Genomic DNA, 22099 nt, shown 5'->3' with positions numbered 1-22099 from the left:
CACGACAGCCATGTTCTATCTGAACAAACAAGGAGGGACTCGTTCACCAAATCTGTCCAAACTTGCCCAGAAAATCTGGATATGGGCACTCAGACGGAACATCTTCCTGTCATCACAACATGTTCCAGGGGAGCTCAATTCCCTAGCGGATGCCCTAAGCAGAGACTCCCTCCCAAAAGAACACGAATGGGTCCTTCACAGAGATATCGTAGAAGATCTCTTCTCTCAGTGGGGTTTCCCCACTATAGACCTATTCGCCACAAGCGAAAACAAACAATGCCCAGGATTTGCATCCAGGTTCCCCCAGCCAGACTCCCAAGGGAACGCCCTGTGGATGAACTGGTCAGGGATGTTTGCGTACGCTTTTCCACAATCTCTTCTCATCAGGAAGGTGGTGTACAAGATGAACAAGGAATCGATGACGCTCATCCTAGTTGCTCCCATGTGGGCGAGACAACCATGGTTTCCACACCTACGCAGGATGGCGGTGTGCGAGCCCATCAAACTCCCAACCTGGTACAACCTACTGTCCCAGCAACAAGGTCAAACAGTGCACCAGGAACCCAACTCAATGAACCTGGCAGCATGGCTCCTGAGGTCATAGAGTTTGGGCATCTCAATTTACCACAAAGGTGTATGGACATCCTAAAAGAATCCAGGAAACCAAACACAAGGCACTGTTACTTTGACAAGTGGAAGAGATTTGTTATTTGGTGCCAGAATAAACAAATCAACCCAGTTGATTGCACTCCTTCCAACGTTGTAACATACATGCTCCACCTGCTGGACGCAGGTTTGGTTTTTAACTCTCTGAAAGTACACCTGGCAGCCCTCTCGGCTTACACCACATCCCATAACAAAGTATCGTGGTGGAAAGTACCAGTAGTTAAAGCCTTCATGGAAGGAGTAAAGAGACTTCACCCTCCTATTTCGAACCCACCGCCAGGATGGGACCTCAATGTGGTGCTAGCTAAGCTCATGGGCCCCCCTTTCGAACCCATGCATAAAAGTAGTCTCAAACACCTGACTTATAAAACGGCCTTCTTAGTAGCCATTACCTCTATAAGAAGGGTCAGTGAAATTCAGGCTCTGTCAGCGCAGGATCCTTTCTTTACTATCCACAAAGACAAACTGGTTTTACGCACACACCCTAGGTTCTCACCTAAATTTATATCTAAGTTCCATGTAAACCAGTCCATCGAGCTTCCGGCTTTCTTCCAGAACCCGCAAAGCTCAGCTGAGGTGAAACTACACACCCTTGATGTGCATAGGGCGGTCCTCTACTATGTAAATAAAACCAGACCGCTAAGGAAAACAGATCAACTGTTTGTCTCCGTAGCTACGGGCAGAGAGGGGGATCGCGTCTCTAAAGGCGCGATCTCGAAGTGGATTATCAACTGTATACAGCTGTGTTACTCTCTTTCTGAAAAGACTCTGCCTTTTACGCCAAGGGCCCATTCTACTAGAGGCATTGGGGCCACTCTGGCTTTCATTGCAAATGTTCCCCTCGACACCATTTGCAAAGCAGCTACTTGGAGCTCTATTCACACTTTTACTCAGCATTACTGCATTGACACTCATTCCAAGACAGATACACAAGTGGGACAAGCGGTTCTAAGACACCTGTTTGCTCATGACCCTTCTCACATCCCACCTCCTTCTTCTGGTACTGCTCGCTAATCTATGCACAGCATGTGATCTAAGCAGATTCCACAAGCCTCAGAAGGGATACATTAATCACCGTAATCGTATTTCTGATGCTTGTATCTGCTTAGATTCACATGCGACCCACCCTTCCTCCCCTCCGAGAGAAGGCGCATGATTGCTTGTAGTCTTACCTTTCTGTCTATCTGCTTGGATTATCTGTACTCACGCTACTCCTCATGCTTCCTCATGTCAGAAAAAATACAATCTGAGGATCCTAGACGCGTGAGGGATCTTGGGTACAGTGGACGTCACACTAGGGATAGTATTACTGGCACGCCTGTGTCGACGCCCATTTTCGAGTTTCGAAAAACAAACTGTAATACTCCGCAGCTTCCACTAGATGTCGGCCTATGCACAGCATGTGAATCTAAGCAGATACAAGCATCAGAAATACGATTACGGTGAGTAATGTATCATATATATATATATATATATATATATATATATATATATATATATATATATATATAGATATATATATATATATATAGATAGATAGATAGATGCATCTTCTTTACTTCTAACTATATTTTGTTTTCCCACCTCCCTCCGTTACCTTTTTCCTTTACTTGTTCTAAGGCACGCACTTTTGCCAAAACATTCAATCTTTTTTACTCACTGTTCTCATATTTTTTCTCGGGATCACCGCCTTCGTTACCGCCTTGTTTGGCTTTTCACCCGCTCAGCTGGCTGTAGGAATGAGAAGGGATGTGTGGAAAACACTGGTCCCTTCAGACCCTAGTCTGCAGTATTTTGTTACACTACCACTGTCTACGGGGAGCTTCAGTCTACTCGGCCGAATGGCAAAGGACTTGTGATATTGCTGAAGACCTAGAGTTACTTTGTTGACGGTCAATGGGTGTCTTATTCTAATCAATAATCGGTAATCGCTAACCATCCTCTGCTACCAAGTGTACTCCGGAGACCTCCGGCTGGCCTATTGGAGCCGAGGTTTGCTCTGCAGTACTTTAAAACGATATAGCTGCGCCCTTGAGATGGATGGGGGTGCAGATTTATCACTCCAACACCAATCAATAAGGACAACTCAATGGTTTGGCAAAGGGAGTCCGTTTAATGACGAGTACAAAAAACTGGGGGTCATGGAAATCAGCAGTGATGCAATCGTCCTTCTCGCTTCAACTCCAACGAACTTCATACAAGTTCTAACATTTATACTCAAAGCTCCTCATAATTGACGTGTAGCACTCAAGTTAACATACAATTCTATTGGTTAGGAAAAGGTAACTTTTTAATATAGGTGCTATATCTGTATATGGTAACTGAGTGAGGGGATTGGGTAAAACACTGTCAGGTGGGCATCTAAGCCCTTCCTTCATAATAATTACTGCAGACGTCACTAAAAGTACGACGTCCCATTGGTTCTACTAACTATAGGACCCTAGATTATTTGGTCCATTTTGATTGGGTTGGCACCAACCCCATGCATACATTTCCACTTTGCTTATCAGCACACAGAATGGTCAGCCAGGTGCGGGGTGAAGTTACCCAGCCTTCCTCCAATTAAGGTTACAATCAATCATAGCTTCAGCAACTATGTGTCAATTATTTCACTTTGGTTGGCCTCGAAACTGCATCTTCTGTCTGGAAAAGTTCTGATATCTCTGCCTGGGCGGATGCCAAGCGTAGGTGTGAACCTGTGCTTCTCCTTGATCGGCTTGTCACGTGCTGCCTGCACCGTGAATTGGTCTAGTTTCTCTAAATTTCTGTATTTGATTCTTATTCAGCTTGCCACCTGCCTACGCCTCCTTATCTTGACCTTTCAGAGACCGGATATTCTGTTCTTAAGTTTAAATTATGTGTAGCTACTGTTCATTCCTTTTATTGGTATGACCTTGGCTCTCCTGGCACGAGTTCCATCCGCCGAGTTTCGATTCAGCCGTCTCTTCTTGTTTTGCTGGAATATGAATCTTGTCTTGTTTGGCCTCTAGTAACCTGAGTTGATTCTGCTTTGTTTGCAAAGTGGAATTACACTTGTGCTTTGTTTTGAGGTAGATTATGTATGGTGCTTGCCGCACTATTCTTCTACTTAGCAAGCCTCACTGTTTTCATAGCTTTCTTGCGGTTCCAAGCATATTTACAGGTGTTAGCTGGTTGAATATCTTCATCCTGTTTTCAACTTCTTTCTCTTACATTTGGACATCTTTTCTCTTAGGTTCTCTATATCCTTACTCATGAGGTTTCGTCTCTGTGTGTCATTCTGGGGTCGTCATTTGTTCTATCTGTGAGTCTGTCCGGGGCCTCGCAACGACACCATTCGTCTTCCATTAAGGCCTTATTAGTTTCTTCCGGGACAGTGCTGAGGCAATCTTCATTTCATCTCATTTGCTGGTAGGGTTTTCTTAATGGATACCTTACTGTCCATGGTTTTCTGGGTATTGGGACTTCAACATGTGTTTCTACCGGAGTCTTTGTCAAGGCAGGGGAGGACTGGTTGGTTATCCCTCTTTAAGGATGTCTGCGGTCCGGGGGCTGTAGCAGTAGCCGTTCCGGAATAGGATTGGCTGAGTTGCCACTGATGAAATGTTGTGCAGTGATTCTGCGGTCCGGACCAGTGCCTTTGGGCCGCAGAATCGCCGCACAATATCCTTAAAGAGCGATCACCAACCACTCCTTCCCTTCCTTGACAAAAACTCTGGTCGAAACACGTGTTGGCTTTCTCACATGCAACTAGCACACTCTGTGCCTGGACAATGGTTACCTTCAACCACAAATAAAATTCAAGATGTTGAACACAACTATGGTGTCCTTGACATCCTTCTACTAGCAACAGCAACCATGCTCGTTAACAATTTCCAGCGCCACTATAAACGAGGTTTGCTTATCCACCAGCATTCCTTTAAAATGCACAAACTGCTGACAGTTTAAATGGCATACAAATCAAACAGTAATGTGTTTCAGCATCAGACATGGGAAGGAAGACAAGTTAGGTTAAACAATGGCAGAATGCTTCTCTTGCTACTAAGACACAGTTCCGTGTGAGGACCCCCTCCCCCCCCCCCATCTATGCAATCTGTAAATAGAGTATTTGCAAGCCCAGTCCATTAATATTTAAGATCATTTTGTTTCCTGCTAAAATGTTCTACTACCCCTATGTATCAGAGTTTAGCAGATTTCTTTCGATGGTTCATCGACGGGTCTTTCGTGGGTGAACTCCCTTTTAAAGCAGGAGTCACGTGTCGTCGAGATTCCTACGAAGAAATGTCAACACTGTTGTTGGGGGGGGGGGGGGGGGAGCAGCTTCAACCTTTGCGGTGCTAGTCGACAATTGGTCGTGGACGTCCTTTGAAGATGAGGTGTGCGGTGCACCTCGATGACAACAGTTTGTTGCCGCACAGCAGATCAATGAAGAACATAGGTCTTGCAAGAGCGTCGGGTCATCAGCGTCGACAATCGGGACTAAACCATGGCTGGCTTTTGGATCTTTTTAACTAGTTCTGGTACATGCAGAGACAGAAGATCGTGACAGTTGGTGGCATAAAATAAATCAGGGAATGTGCGTTGAACAGAAAACGATTTAGACAATCAATCGACAGGGCAACCGAACCTGCACTTAACGGCAGCATAGCCTTAAAGCTCATAGGTAGAATAGTATTGGCGGGTGTGAGCTGCAGCAGCTTACTGCAGAAAAAATTATTTTGTGAAAACTCATGTGATGGATCCACAGAAGGCCCCCGTCCGAGACAGACTGGCCCAACTTTGGCACAACTTCGGTGCTCAAGGACTGTATTTGCTGCGCTTGTCTGCTGACCTTCCTATGGCAAAGCTGCCCAAATACACACCTGGTATTGCCGGGAACCAGGCCAATCGGAGGGCTGCCGGCAAGTAGGCAGGGAAGAAAGACCACAGTGAGGAAAGTGCATGTAAGAAATAAAAATAGCCATGGTACGAGACGCAGGGGCTTCAGACAGAGAGGCCAGGCAACCTCCAGGCCGGATAACGTCCACAAGGAAGTGAAATGGGAATAATTAAAATAAGTAAAACTAAAAATGAAAGATAAACTATGATTGGCATATATGAATGCAAGTAAGCATAACAAAATGGAGACAGTCAGCCTCCTTGGGCACGGAGGAGCCCGTAGCCCTGAAAGGAAAAACATTAATAAATAAATCAACTTAAAACAAACTAAACAAATGAGCGGAAGGAATGCTGTAGAACAGCCGTACCCTCTGGGTATCCAGCACATTGTCATTATGTTTTTGATTCATTGTATCTGCAGTTCCATTTAAATCTCAGGGAGTACTTTTTCATCAGTTGGCTCACAGTTATTACTTTGTAGTTAGTAGTTCACATCATCTAATGCTTCACTATATGTATCAATATTTTCCATTGGCTGCCATTGTTATTTGCAGCCTACTGATTGTTCGCGGGCAATGTCAGTGGAGGATTAGTGCTTAGCATTGTAAATTTGTGTTGCTCCAGACTGCATTGTTCTGTCCTGACTAGGCGCTGCTGTTATGTTCTGTGTTCATAAATATGAATACGGGGTGCAGTATATTATTTCTTCAAGCCATCAAAATATAATTAGGTTCTAATCACAACAGGTTCACGTGCAGGGAGGCTCCAGAAATGCTGATGCTAATCAGCGCTCTAATTCGTTTAACGCCCTTGGGAACCGTAGTTCAAGTTGGTGTAGAGATATAGTGTTGTATGGTGCGTGGGTTCACCGGATATGTGTGCAGCTGGTGTAGTTGTTGGATGATAGCTGCTTTCTAGCGATAGGTGTGGTGCTGAAGGTATCAGTTGGATGTGTGCCGTCAGGTGGGTGGACACACAGACTGGGTTCTTGGCTGCGTTAGGCCTATGGAACGCCTATGTGAGCAGCTAGGCCGGAATGTGCTCAGCTAGCTGCGTTTTATTAGGATGTTGAGGTGTTCATGGGGTCATATTCGTAATTGAAAAACTAGGCCGAATTATCAGGGGTATAGCTGTGTTCTAGTTGAATGATGGTGTATAGTGGAGAGTAAGCATAGTTGTGTGATAGGTGGTTATCTGTAGAAGCGCCTCAGACTTTGGATCAGGCACGTGAACAGGGCGGTGGGGACATGCATAGCGGCATATGGATATATAGCAACACGTCTCGATATAGGTTTATATGGGGACACAGGTATTTATGGGGATATAGATGTATAGTGACAGAGGTTGATACAGGGGTATATAGGGGGGAACAGATATTTGGGGGGGATACACATACATGACAACAACATGGGAACAGGTGTACAGCGATGCGTGTGGTACATCCACTCCGTCCGTTTCATCCTCTCCATCCGTTTTATCTACTCTATCCACTGCGTCATTCCGTATACTCCATCCATCTGTCCACCCCATCCGTCTCATCCAACCCATCCACGTCCTCTGTCCGTTCCATCATATCATATCCTATCCTGCGGGTAGGATCAGAGGTTTTGAACACAAGGAAGAATAGTCTCATTGTGTGCTGGGGGATTCAGGCACATCTTTAAGGTGGTCATTGGTATTCTGAGCATTGATGTTATGGGAAGAGCCATGTATGTACTTTGGGTCACTCTGCATGGTCTCGGATGGTATTGCTGGATGGTATTGTTTGAATCTTGTCTGCATATTGTAAATTAATTTCTCTGGGGTTTGTGAATGAGTCACTCTTATTCGATATTTCAACAACCACATAGATGAGTAAATCACCTGCATTCTGTAGATAACCGATGAGAAAGGGTTGTGAGGCATGGCAAAAATGTTTCCTGATGATTTCTATCAAATCAAAGGGCATTTTGGGAACATAACATGTATATCAAAGCTGTCCACGATAGTGATTCAATCATGACGCCCTTCTGAGCATGTAATGTACAGCAGGAACTCTGCTAAGTTCATTTGACACAACACTCGCACTAACAATAAAATGTCTGCAAACCACAAATCCCACATACTCATTTAAGAAGCGTTCAGATATGCATGCAAGGCTTTGGCTGTTCTGCTTGACTTGAGGACATTGTCTCATTTCACTAAATGCCCCCCTCGCTTACCCCAAGTTGTTTGAAAAACCGTGCACAGGAGAAATCACACGGGCTGCATATGGGTGACAGAGGGAGCCTTATCGGCACCTTTTGCACACTCCTGCACCGCCCAACCCAGCATGCATGTTTTGGAGACTGCTGAGGCTCTGCACTGGCTAGCCTTGCCCACTCAAAGCCTTACTAATACCTCTGGGGTAGTGAAGTACTTTAGCTGTAGAATGTCTAAACCCGCCTTATTTTGTTTGCTCAATATAATGTAGGTGAATCAAAGCCTATATTCCTCCTGCAAGACATCTCCAGTATTCTCTTGCTCGCTTGTTTCATCAAAACCTTGTCTTCTTGCAGTGTACAGTTTCGCACAACGCCATTGGACAACACTGGGGTCCCACATATTCTTGAGCACACAGTTCTCTGTGGTTCCGAAAAGTATCCCTGCAGAGATCCTTTCTTTAAGATGCTGAACCGATCGCTGTCAACATTTATGAATGCTTTTACAGGTGAGAATTAGATCACTGTTAAGATGTGTTTGAAGTGCTCTTTTTAGAGGAGGTGTTCTGACCTGATGCCAAATTGTGTGGATCAATCGACACTCAAATTCTTGACATAGTCCACTGACTTGGAGGGGCTGAGTGTGACTTTTGGTTGGTGGTTTCCTTTTATGCGATCTTGTTCTGGATGCAAGACACTGGAACATTGATCACACTGGTTTCGTTTTCTCTGCATCTGGACGCCTGAAACATAATCAGGTTTTTCCATTTTTTAAAAAAAATAAATTATTTTGTTAGATGTTTTGGGGGAATTTAATTCAATTGTCAAAGTACAGTTTTGTATCTTCCTTGATATCGAAGTAACTTATTTTAGATCTTCGCATTACATGGTTAAGTTGTGAGCACTGAACGTTATTTGAGAATTAATGGATTCTGTTATTCTTAACACAGCATCAGACTTTACGCTCTACCCGTTCTCAACTCAAAATCCAAAGGATTTCCATAATCTTCTGTCTGTTTATCTGGATGCTGTGTTCTTCCCCTGCTTGCGAGAGCTGGATTTCTGGTAAGGGTTTTTCCTCTATTTGCAACACTTTTTTGATGGTATCCATCGCCTATTGTTGCAGTGCTGTGAAGCGGGGAATCTGTCATTAAGCACTACATTAAAAACGTGATATTGTTGTTCTATTATAATGATCCAAGTACTTGTTCTAGGCAAGAAGGATGGAGATTGGAGCATGATAACCCAAAGGATCCTAATTCACCATTGGTCTTCAAAGGAGTGGTCTTCAATGAAATGAAAGGGGCTTTTGTAAGTAATGTTTTCATGCGTTTGTGTACGTTAGGTTCTGCTTTTAAAGTTCATGACCTAAATGATTCACCATTCTAGTACTTTGTGGACTGTGTAAGGGTGCAGAAGTAAGACTCTGACAACGAAGGGGCCATGGTATTGGCTATGAACTATTTTTATTTAAAGGTGAAAAGGGGGGGTGGGGCGAGAACTCACCCCAACTCTGAGGGGTTCCCTGCCTCAACGGAAATAGCTAGTGTCAATGTCCAAAGTAAAAGTCCCAATGTTCAGTGTCTAAATCCTAACTCTGCTCCTCACACACTAAGCTAACTAAACCCGAAAAGAGGTCTTCTTGGTCCAGAGGAATGAATTCCTTCCCCTGGACAAAAGCCAGTTCTTGTCTTGATATGGTTGTCGTCTTAGGATTACAGCCGGTTGGCTGTTGATGTGTCCTGCTTTCCCCAGCCTTCCTCAGGCTTATATGTCAGTGTTTTTGGGGTCCCAGACCCTGGTGGGCAGCTCTGGCTTCTTCTTGGCAGCTGCTGCATTGCAGAAGAACAGGCTGTATACTTCCCAAGTTGTAATGGGTCCTCGACTAAGAAGCAATGCCTGTATGGACTCCAGGTTGTAATGGGCCATACACTGGTTCACTAGACTGCCAAGAACTGTGTGGACCTCCCACTACCTTCCAGTTTTCCTTATTTGGGGTCAAATCCCAGACCCGCAATTACGACTTTATTCTTCCCTGCTAGGGACTTGGTTCACTCTCCTGCCAAGCCTTGGTACATGTATATGTATGATTTGGAGGTGAGTCCCAGACTTGCAATTCAGGCTTATCTCCCCCTGTTAGGGTCCTAGACCCTCCTTTCATGACTTTGCGACCACCTCCTTGAGATCTCAGAGCCCTTGTGGCCCGCTTGCCACATGTTATGGCTTACACGAGTGCTGACTTCCTTGAGGCATCTTGGCCTGTTGCAGTACTCTGGTAACTTTCTGAAGCATCCTTCTTCCTGCGGCTGCTCTGATGGCTTCTTCTTGTCGGTCTTCTGATCTCTGTGATGCCTGGAGTCTTGGTCTGCTCGCAGGCCATGTGGTCCTTTCGTCCTGGACCAGCCCCGGACTCTTTCTTTCCTTTCGGCATCCTGATCAGCACCCACCTGCACGTCGGGCTCGTCCTTGTTCTTGTCGTTCCTCCAGGGAGGGCTTGACTTTCTTTCAAGTCCTTAATTGTTTTTTATTTTGCTTGGCCAATCACTGTTTGTGAACCACTAGACTGCTAAACATGGTTCCACTGCTTACTTGGTATTGCTCTGCCTTCCGTCCTCGTCTTGGTATTAAGTGAGTGTTGAATTTGCAGCTCTCTCATACTCCTCGTCTCAGTACCCTCTATTTGAATTGCCTTAGCAAAGTACATAGGGTAGGTGCGAATAGGAACGAGGAGAACAAGGAAAGATGTTCCAGTGTCATGTATTTGGTGGTACTACTGCGTTTTCCCATTGTGGTCGTCGCTGGTCCCAAGTGGGTTTCCCCTCTCATGAGATCCACCCACTGAGTACCACCCCCAGATGAACTGTTGGGTAGCGGCCTCACCACCCTGGCCTCATGGGAAGGGGCTTCCCCTTCAGAAGCAGTGACATCATTATGGGATTTGAAACAACTGAGAAAGATGCAACAATCCAAACGTATTATTTTGCAGCAATGCTAAATCTAGGAACTACAAAATGGATTGTCTGTAAAATATTGATTATTCAAATCAGGCTTTGTAGGTCCTTCAATGTCTTTACTTGGTCCAAAACAATGTATTTGTTTTTTTCAAAAACTCTTCTTGTGGAACAACACAGTTCACCATTCCCTCCTTTAATTAAACGGCTTAATTCCTGAAGTACTCCGTTTACTAGAACCTTTCGGAGAACTGTATGACAATCTCAGGCAAAAGTAGGGGCCTTTTGATATATTTATAATGCGCTTAATACCCAGAGGTTTCTAAGCGCAGTCCCGGGGATCAAACCTGTGGTGCTCTGTGTCGTCTTGCTGCTCTGTGTCGTCTTGCTTCCAAGGCGAGCATGTTGCCCTTGAGCTACCCTCCCGAGACCAAGGATTATTATATTGAAAGCCTTGTTCTTCTGATCCCTAGCCAATATCCGTATAAATTTACTCAGCCAACCTAAATCCAATGAGTCCACCCATTACGAGAGAAGTTAAAAAAAACCTAGGTAACTAACTACTTTTAGAAGGGAATATAATGCACTGAACTTTGCATCTTCATGGATTCGACTCTTCTTGGGTCCTGCTCATTCTTGTTACATCAATCTACTCATCAATGAACAATGTGTTTGTATCAAGGTGGGCATAACTGAAATGGTGGTACTGAAGGGATACCGGCGGCTACAGCAGACCAAGCTAAGCTTCTCTGGAAGATCCCGGTTATCTGGATCAGCACCCAATAATCACCCAGATAATACAAAGAAAAGAGCATAGAGCGAATTGTTACTGCATATTGGAAGGAACAAGGAATTTGGAGAGGTTAAGGGAACTGGAAAAACTCAACTTGAAGTCCTGCAGCAACATGTAATAGGCAGTGAATGCGACTGGGATATTCTATTATGGTGCAGCGCCAAGTCAATTATATCAACATTAATATAGTTCTCTCTTTAAGAAAATAAAAGGATAAACTGGGATCGGACTAGCCAACTTAAAGATCGAATCATGTTTGGGGTGAGGAGGAAGTGTGGAGATGGATGATCCAGATATGAGAAGGAACTGGCAAAGAAAGGGAAAGCTGCTTTTCCCATGGGTTCACCAGTTTAATCGATGTGAAGAGAAGTGCAATCTTTCTGGTATTAGTTAATGGGGTCCCAGACCACTGTGAGGATAGTGGTGGCTCGCATTTGTTTAGAACCCGCAATTCTCCAAAAAAAACATTCTGCATAGGTTTAAGAATGGGCTCAAGCAAATTCTCTCCCTAATGGCGGCAAAGGCACAGAGCATCTGGGTTAACTTACTAGTGCCAATGCTGAAGGTGTCCCACACTAATGGATATGGAAGGCCTCTTACCAGAAAGTGTGCTCACAGACTAGTGTCCATCATCTTTGATAGATGTGTGCACCAATGGGGCATTGGATAATTCACTGACATAGTACGAGTGAATCGCGGTGGATGTTCAACTGCCATTAAGTGTATTAAAGGTATCTGATGGCACCATCTTATTGAGTTCAAATCAATGGTATGTGGACTTAACTTCCTACAAAAAGATATTTAACAGTTTACTATTTACTTATTTAACACAGAACAAAATATCTACTGTTTTGATCTTGTACAAATTGGCTTGCCATGTATGTCCCATAGCAACAGAACTTGTGCTTTGCCATTAATTTAACAGAGATGGAGCAGGCTATTCGAACAGCAGAGAGATGAAGGAAGTAAAGGCATGTGTAATAATAGGAATGGTTGATTGAAACCAGAGCCTCCTTCCACTGGATCTAGTATGTTATATAGTTTTAATTGGCCAGTTAGGGCATGGCAGGAGTGTTGCTGGAAGGGAAATGTGGAACATTGCCCACATATTGTTAAAATGACTTCTGCTAGCTTGCATTGTTTTCCACAATTTCCGTTGGGTTCGTATTTTGGGAGTTTGCCTGTCCATAACCAGTGATTATCCTTGATGGCAAGTGTCTTGCCCTGGGATACAGCAGGAAGGCCTGCCTTAGTGATGTACAGGTGACGTGGGACAGAACACAACAGTGGGAGGCCTGCAGGAAAGATGTGCATGTTTATGTTAAAGGATATTTATACCACGCACTATCACCACCGGAGTGGTGCACTGACGTATCTGGAAAAAGGGGGTCGGTTGGGGGACACAGTTTGGAGAAAGGGAGCTGTGATGTGCTGTTGGCAGCTTCAGTTTGGTTAACACCGTTCGCTGAGCTTTTTGATATGGTATCCGGTGTGTGCTGTTGTGTAAGGCTATGTGTGGTTTGTTTGTTGCTGTTTGTTGTTGTGGTGAAGTGTGTGCAGTTTGCTGTGGTTTCAGAGGTATGGTTCCGTTTAGTTAGTTTGGTGTATGCAGAGGGGTGAGGTGTTAGTAGGGTTGGGTATTAGCGTTGTCTGAAGAGATGCACACTCCTTTTTGTATGTCTTTGAAGGTTTAAATGAATGTCTTCCTTACAGTGATCTTGTTTCAGCATGACACAAGGCTGGCCCTCATTAGGCAAGAACTGATGTAGTAACCAAGTGGGAGACTACACAACACCTTTCCTCCCGGCACTAGGCAACCCACCCCCTGGTTCAGGCCTGCACTACACAAGTTGGCAGCGCGACCAAGCAGCCATGCCCCTCCCAAGAGTCAAACGTGATATAAATTGTCACTTACACCAGAGCCCGGTCTGTGCAGCAGCTGCACAGCAGTTACTGCGCCTGAGAGCATATGGAGCAGGACTATGGGGAACATCTCTTTACAAAAATAGTTTAAGTTTTGGAACTTTATCTGATTAAGAAAGTATTTCAATCTGGCCATCTAAAGATGCATTCCAAAATGTTTGGCCTTCCCCTCCCCCACCCTTGCCAACAGCTGGGAAATCTCGTCTGAGGCAGCTGAGTGGTGCATAGATTATAATGGAGATGTTTCCAAATGCAAACTCCAATGGGTGATCTCCCTGGTTGTATCATTGAGGGTGCATAGCATGAGCCCCAACATTGAAGAGCTGAACACGCAATAAAATGTGTGTGATACGCAACTCCTTTTGCAGAGGTTTTTCTTTGGCCAGCAAGTAGACATTTGAAAGTCCAAACGCCTCTAGGCTGTGAAGACAGATGCTTTCTTGGCAAACATGTGCATGTCCATCCAAGGCTCGTCCCTCTCCTACTCCCCCCCCCACCCCCATGCCCCCAACCCTCCCCGACACTCTGAGGCCTTTCTAGTGGTGTCAATACCAAGGGTACAAAGCAGAGATGGGAAGGTGGTGAATGTGAACGTCCCCCAAAAATGCACCCCCCTTAGTGAGAGGCAATAAAGGACACACCCCAGGAGGGGAATGAGACCAGGACCAAGTGCGGGTGAGATCAAAAGGGTTTTATATAAATCAATATAGGGCATGCAAAGGACTCTGCAAACTCTGAGAGCGCTCTGTCCGACAATAGCAAAGATAGTCCTACTTATTACAGAACTAACGTCGCGCATGACACAAGCTATAGGGGGCACATAGTCTTAGGGATTGGGTGGTGAAGGCTAGGTGGTATACAATGTATACTGTTGCTGTTCCAGGATTGGCGGACGTCCGTGCAGTGCCATGAGGGGTAGACGGGTCAGCTGGGCTCTTCGGGGTGGAGCTGCGGGCTGGACATAACTTGTATTGATGATTGGTGGCTGCTCCAACACTTGCCCTTGTGGCCACACATTCGCAATCATTTGTCACATTCTGCAATGTCAGGTGTCTGATAAATCTTGTGACACATTGACCTTAGCTCAAGGAGGAGACAGGCACATGGATATGTGATGGGGGGTATCCCTATCCATCTGTTGTAGTGACATTTGGGTTCAGGTATGGTAGTCTCACGAGTCCATGTGCAGGGTCAGGGGTACAGAAGGGGGTTATTCGATCGCCCTGTCCTGGTGGTTATAATGGACAGTATTACGATCTGTTAGTACAACGGTGGGCGCCCCCCTTCGAGGGCCATTAACTTGGGGTCAACGGGGATACCAATGGGCCGTGGGAGGCATGTAACCGGTGCCCAGGAGATGGTGGGATTTAGGACCAGGTAGCTCGTAATTCATAAGAGTCAGGCTGTGGCAGCCTTTTGACATGGGGGAGGTGAATGCTTGAAGCGGGTCCAGCAAGATTGGGAGGGGAGGTGAGGCTGTACTGTTCGAACACCTGCTATCCCTGGCGGGCCTGGGAGGGGGAGGAGGGAGGAGACAACCTTGCACCTCTGGGCCTGTTTCCCTGCACAGGGCAGCTTCCCGCACTATTGGCAAGGGAGGGTGACAACACTTGGAGCTTCTGGTATTATACACATATGTTTAAATTAATATGGGAACGCAGGCTGGAGAGGGTTTTGCCATTTAACACAGTATTTCGCATCAGTAGTTGACATACGAACATGAGGTAGCATTAGGTTGGGTTGTGTGTAAGAAAGAGCACTGCATATTACATCACAGTACAACCTGGTTCTACTGCCTCGGCTGATCGTGCATTACAAATGCGCTTTGTTACATCATGTACAGGAGTGATCACATATTACTCTTAAATAGCACGTCTCCAGAGTAGCGGCAAACGTTAGTCAACACGACATATATTATACAAATGCTTATTTGTTATGCAAGGTGCCTCGGGGGTTGGTGGGGGTGAGGGGCGACACACAGTCCAAGAGGGCTTGGTACAGGGTCAGGGCATGCAGGATTTGGCTGGTTTCAGTTACCTTCTAACAAGCCTGGACAAGGCTGGGGCAAATGATGTACTGTGGAAGGCCAAGTGATACAGTGTTTATTTTGTTGTTTGTTCGCGTCTGGTTGCTCGTGAGAACAGGCCTTCAGTGGATCTACCATGAGGTGGAGGCTGGGTGGGGGGGGGGGGGGGGGGAGGGAGTGTATGCTCCTGTGAGTGCAGTCAAGCAGGGGTCAGGCTGCATCTTTCTGTGTGTGCGAGTGTGCGAGCAACTTTGCATGGACTGGATTTTAGCACCTTTTTACAAAAAATGGAGTTGTCTTAATACAAAATGGGGTCTATGTTATGTCTTATCCTGTACTCATGCAGCCTCACGTGTCGATCCGCAGCCCCCCGCCTCCTGGGCCCTTGGGGCTAGGGGGCCGCCGACAAGTCATGAGTCTCCACCTGGGTCGGAGATGTATGTGAGGGGGGTCCTAATGACCTATCCTCCCCTACAGTGGCGATGAGGGTTTGGGGAATTTCTTTCCTGAGTGCTAGTGGTTACTTCAGGACTATTCACATCCTAGAGGCTGCAATACAGGATCCCAAGCCAGGGGTTGTTTGCTTTGCCTGGGCTGTGATTTATGCTGTTTAGCCGTGAAAGCACATTAGCAGGGAGATGGAGGGGCATTTACATCGTTAAGCTGGTACACGTTGGCTCAAGCAGGCTCTGCTAAAACTGTGCTGCAAAGTCAACCTTTGGTATATTTTTTTAAAAGGCCCGTTCTCATCTTGCTGGCTTTTAAAACCTCTGTTAGAATGTAAAGCTATTTTCTGAATCCTGAAATTACAAGTTGAATTCTGCAATTTAATTTGTTTCTTTTTTGTGGGAATAGAAATTCATTTACTTCATGCTTAATCAAACAGTTAATGACCGCAGATGTTAATGCTGATGTATGACCCATTGGCCCATGCCAGTCGTGCTTTCAAGCTCCTGTCACGTTGCATTCTGGTTTTCTTATGTTTATAGTGGATAAATAGAACTAGAAATACGTGCAAAGGTACAGACTGATGTGGGCTAATTAAAACTGGTTGCAAAACATCCCAGCCCTTACCCAGGACAACGTGAGAGCTATGTTTCTGCATATTTTTCATAACACTATTGTAATTATGCAGCACTTTCAGTGGGTTGATCTTCCATTTGCATTCTCACAGATTGTTGACCATTTAGGAAGACAGGATGGAGAACAGTAGAACACTCATACCAAGTTTCAAAAAGGGACTCATTTGAAATCTAGACGCACATTATCCCTGCTGCCTTTGCACCTTCCCTTTCAGGGGTTTGCAGCCTTTGGCTCTCCAAATGTTTGACTAAACTCCCATCGACCCAAGCCAGCATAGTCCATTGTGAGGGATCATGGGAGTTGTAACTCTAAACATTTGGAGAGCTACGAGTTGCTGGCCCATGGCTTTGTGATGACCCTTCCAGCTCAGTCAAGAGGTTGTGCTTTTCGATTGATACCCCACCTAACAAAATCTACACATTGACTCCCATACACTGTACTTGCATGTTTCTGTCTAGACTATTATGCAAACCACACTGCATGTTGGTGCAAAAATAAAGATGTAATGGGAAAATTAGTAACCTGAAGCCCATCATGTCACAAAAGTCAGAAAGCCTGAGTTCAAAGCTAGACCTCCACACTTGACCAATCTGTGTTCTTAGGCAAATCACTCTACCTAACTGGCTATTATTTTCTTTGCCAACTGACCTTGGTATAATCATGAAGTGATTCTGATGGGTGTGCACAGCACGACACGCCTCACTCATGGTTTATTGCACTACAGTGCTGACGGCATTTCTAATAATGGATGGCATAGGTGGAATTGCCCCTTGGGAAATCACATAATGAGCAATCTATGAGCCATGGTTCTTCACTAGCAGGAAAGTGAAATCAATTCTGTTATTGACTTTTTTACAGCTTTCATTCCATGTGCATAGTCCTAAGGCACTGGGAGTTGAAAAAGAAGGTTGCAGAGTTTGATTATTAGTAACAGAGGGAAAGTGCAAGCCGGCAAGAGGGAAAGCGTTGCTCGTGCATTGGCTTCTGCAAGTCAAAAGTACCAAGTTTATGCATGCAGGTCTGTTTCTGAGGTTTGTCATAAGCACTTTCGGTATCCGTATCCAAGGAGGAGCCTTACTTGCTTCAGAACAAGGGTGCATTAGTTTGAATTGTGCAATACATCTTGGTGGTAGAGGTGCAGTTGTGACATTTTGAGTGTTTGCTGTGTGTGGGTGGCTTGGTCACTATGCATAATATGCGGTCGGAAGAAGGAAGTGGAGGCCTCAAGCATTTGCATTATCTGGTGTAGCCATGCAGACCTACTAGTAGTGGTGCTTCTCAGAGTTCTTGTGGTGGGGTGAGCCGCGCAGCTCCCTTTTTAGTGGGTGCAAATATCACTGCAGGCAGCACCTAACTCCTTCGCTGCTAAACAATTGCAGAAATTCTTTGGAAACATGCAATAGCTAGACTGCTAGGAGCCAATCACAGTAGAGCAAAATATCATTGGGGAACTAAGTGATGTAGTTAAAGGCTTAAGTGAGGGTCTTTTCTGGTGCATGAATCCCGACTGTGTAAAGATCCCACTAGCATGGTTACTGTTGCTCACCCCTCCCTTGGCCTTGGGGGTTATACCTTCTACCCATCCCAGGTGGTGGTTTTCGCTTGTCATGGATGCCGCTTGCCAACTGCCAGGCATTTTCCTCGTCTCTTCCACCATTGAGGGCATGTGGTGACTCGCTGCTCCCACCTCTGCTTGCTGAATACCTGGAAATGTGTCCTCGGGTATTAAGCCAACTGCTAGCTGCTACCAGCTTAAGACAAAGGGGCATCATTCATCTCAATATTACTCATTATCAGTCTCCAAAGGTGGCTCATCAGGGGTACCAACTAGTGAATTGCAGCTTGCAATCATCTGTAACGGGTGCATTAATGGACTGAGGCACCTTATCCTTTTTTTTTTTAACTTCTTTTTGTATTGTTATTATTGCAATAGCAACAAAGAGCATATAAAGATCAACAATGACAAAAGATAAACATAGAAAGAAGAAGGAGTCAAACAAACCAGCCCCCCCCCGGTATCACAGCACCCAAGAGCCTCCCTGCGCAGCCGCCTTTCTCCCTTGAGGTCTCAACCGAAGATGTCCAGGAGTTTAAGTCTTTGCGGGCACCATTGTTTCCGGAAGTCCCCCTTTAAGTATTCCAAGGTCTCACCCCAGTCTGCGCGGAAGGACTCCAGTTTATTGTCCGCGGCATATGTGGCCCACTCTAGCGCAACAATGTCCCAGATTTTCCTCAGCCAGTCTTGCTCCGTAGGGATCGCTGCCCCCTTCCACCTCTGCGCAATGAGGGTTATCGCCGACAAAGTGAACATCACTGACTCCTTAGTGCGCCCGCTTCCTATGCCCTCCCCCTCCAACCCACTCTTCCCCAGCAGAATCTCCCGAGGATCCCAAATGGCACCCCCTCCCCCCCCCCCCCCAACGCCTGGGCAGTGGCCCGTTTGATTTCGTCCCAGAAAGGTTGGATGACGGGACAGTGCCACCATATATGTGAGGCCGTGCCCCTCTCCCCCTCCAACACTCCCCCGGGATAGCAGGCTACATAGCATGAAGACGGTCGGGGGTGTAATGCCAACCCATCAAGTACTTATACCAAACCTCCCGCACCTGGATGGCCTTCGCAATCTTGGGGATCCGTGCCCACAGCCTTATCCTTTTTTTAAAGTTTATAGTGTAAAGGTTTTACGATGGCGTAGAAGTGAAACCTAAGGTTGGTCAAGAATAATTTAATTCTGGAGTGGAGAATGGCTTAAAATCAAGTGATGCATGCAAGACCTTGCTTCAATTATCATTGTTTTGTGCAGCCTTCCATGTCAAAAGTCTTCTATATGTCTTTACCTTTTAAATATGGGGACTAGCCATCAGCAAATAGTCTTGGTTCTGCCGCCAAACAGTGCCGTTCAATCTGAACTGCTTGCAGTTCCCCTCTGCACTGGCACCCAAGCCACCAAAGGCATGTTTACGTCCTGGGTCTAGCAGTTTGGGCGGGGCTCCCCTCATTGTTGGCAGGATCAAAGCTGATTTTCAAAGAGTAATATGGAAGGGTGACCTGAACAATGCCAGTGGTTATAATTCCTTCTAACCCTTACATCCATCCTTTTTTAGTTTGAATTCTTTGGTGTAAGCCTTAACTAATGCTTTAGAATAATGATAGGAGGAAGAAGCGATGTGAGGATGGACACACAGCATATAGACTTGTTTGGTTATTTACCCACCCATTGCCTGCCTAACGTCATGTTAAACCCTATGGCCATTCCCACCGTCTACTTCCCACTTCCTGCCAAAAACATGCCCTCTTGGGAATTCTTGAGCTAGCTCAACCACAAAGGAGCAACACACTTTGTGCTGTGTAGGGCTTGCAAGGGTTGTTACTAAGATTTTTTCCTAAGGTTCCACTGTAAATGAGCTCATGGTGAAGTGAAAATATCTGTTTTGTTCAGCCGCTTGATTTACAGAAATATATGTTCTCATTTGTTCTTGCTCTGAAATCGTCTCTAAAGCAAGCATCTGCAAAGCCAGCAGTTTTGGCTTGTGTACAAGTGTTGCAGGCATTTTTCAGGCAATGATATCGTATGCCCAGGTGCTCACACCATTTTACAGCTGTTGAAATCTTATGGCCAGGGGGTACCCTTTTGGTAGTGCCTGGCAAATGCTTATCCCATGCCTACTCAAAATCCAAAACTGTGGCCTGGCCAGCACATGTTGGTGACCGTTTGTCTCTCCATGTGACAGTGTATATGCTCAGATGTGGATGCCTTGCTGCGACTAGGAAATCAAGCAGCACCTGTGATTAGGTCCAACAAGGCCTTACCAGAGAATGTCGAGGCTAGGATGGTGAGCCTGGAGCACGTGCAGCTCTTCTTGTTAGGTCGGAGGTCACCTTGACTCACCAAGAAATTACAAAAGTAAAGAATGTACGCCGGTGTAAGAAGTAATGCCATTTTATTCAGGGCCCCAGATGGGGCTCGGACAGCAAACTCAAACAGATCGTGGAACAGAACTGCATGAAAAGGCGCTGTCAAATAAACGCCCCTAAAGTTAGAACTATTATACAATGCAAAGTAATTAGTATTCGTGATCGGGCGACATGAAAAAATCTCCCCACACAAAGCTGATTGGCTTTCACACTTTGAACCCTTATAGAAAAGCATACATAACAGTTAGTAATTGGATCCACGATCCTTCCCACACCATCCTTAATTACAACTTGTGACGTCACAATCCACCCCCAATTCCCACAACACAAAGTTCATTAATTGAAACATTTGAGACGACCATCGGAACTTTAATCAACTGCACTGGTCACCTCAGCCTGATTCTCGTGCGAAGAGCTGCCTACCATGTCAACGCGAGAGCCTTGAATCACGGACGCACTGTTACACAAATGTTGCGTGTTGGGGACACTAACCCTTTTCCCAGGCAAAAATGTACTACATGGCAGTTTGAAACCGCTGTGGTTCTTTTTCGGCTCTGTTAGAAAATCGCATTTTACAAGTGATTTTGAATTATAAAATGGTAATACATTCGTAGCGTGTTGGTGGAACCTGCAAGCTCTAATCTATGACCTAGAAAAAATAACAATCATTGTACACTTCTGTCAACATTAGCCTGGGATTGCAGGGACTAAGTCACCAGCCACAGTTGCTTTTCCGGCACATAAAATGCTAACACACGTTTTCTATGAAAGCAAGCTATTAAGGCCTATTTACTGGGTTTCGTCCTACCACTACTAAGTTTTGATTATACTTACCTGTCCCACAGTATTCACAGATTAGTTTTAGTATGTGTTTTATTTTGCAAACATCAGGATGCGCTCCCTCCCCTTTTACAGTGCTACTCCCGCAGCTGGTAAATTTGCGCTTTACCACAGAATCATGAGAAGTTCCGGTAGGGCAGACAAAGATGCATTCATTTTAGGTAGTAATCCCACTAGTAAGTAGGCATGACAGTGTAATAAAGATGCAAGTCCAACGCAGTAAAACGAACACACTTTTCAGCTGTTAAAAGGGAAGAGGCTCATTCTGATGAGTGGTATCCTTGATAGCCACACTAACTTGAACTAGGCTGGAGAATCCCCTAAATAACAGAATCTCACGTTAAAGAAACCTGGATCATAACGATGGATCACAGATAAATATATAAAATTTAGCATTAGGCTGAGGCGCGGCAAATAGTCCTCCAAGCATGCGTTCTCAGAAATGTGTGCTCATTTCAGTAACTTGCTAGTAGCCGCAGTAGCTATTAGCACGTTGCAAATCCCACAATATAGGATTGCACGGTAGAAAACAAAGGTTTTGTTATTTTCGAGGTCAGAAACCACAGTTCACGGGTCCCACCGAAAGGCAATGAATGCACTACCATTTTATAATTTAGCATATTTAATTTACGAACCCTGATCTGACTGCTTCAGAAAGCCCATGACTGTTTCAAATTGCTCCTGACTACATCTCTGCCTGGGAGGAAGGTTGAAGAATTCTAAATATGCTACAGTTGCACGGTAACCTGTTCTTGGTTTAAGGTCTGGTATTGTCATGGTAGAAGGCTTTCTCTTTTTTTATGTTGCAAAGTGACTGGTTATTAGCTTAGACGATTATAAAAACCTTTGATTTAGGGGCTTTAAT

At 45.3% G+C, this 22099-nt stretch overlaps 1 protein-coding gene across 1 annotated transcript in view; it reads left to right on the top strand.

Moving 5' to 3' along the window:
* PITRM1 (pitrilysin metallopeptidase 1) overlaps window positions 1-22099 on the top strand; it is a 1609076-nt gene that overhangs the window by 165812 nt on the left and 1421165 nt on the right. Inside the window, exons 4-6 of the mRNA XM_069648021.1 lie at window positions 8061-8212; window positions 8654-8768; window positions 8918-9014. Coding sequence (XP_069504122.1) covers window positions 8061-8212; window positions 8654-8768; window positions 8918-9014 — 364 coding nt within the window. The remainder of the gene's footprint in view (window positions 1-8060; window positions 8213-8653; window positions 8769-8917; window positions 9015-22099) is intronic.

Source organism: Ambystoma mexicanum, chromosome 2q, assembly GCF_040938575.1.
Source record: "Ambystoma mexicanum isolate Mex_15411 chromosome 2q, UKY_AmexF1_1, whole genome shotgun sequence".
In the NCBI taxonomy this organism is placed as follows: domain Eukaryota; kingdom Metazoa; phylum Chordata; class Amphibia; order Caudata; family Ambystomatidae; genus Ambystoma; species Ambystoma mexicanum.
Note: the sequence above shows the minus strand (reverse complement) of the source record. Positions and strands in the feature narration are given on the sequence as shown.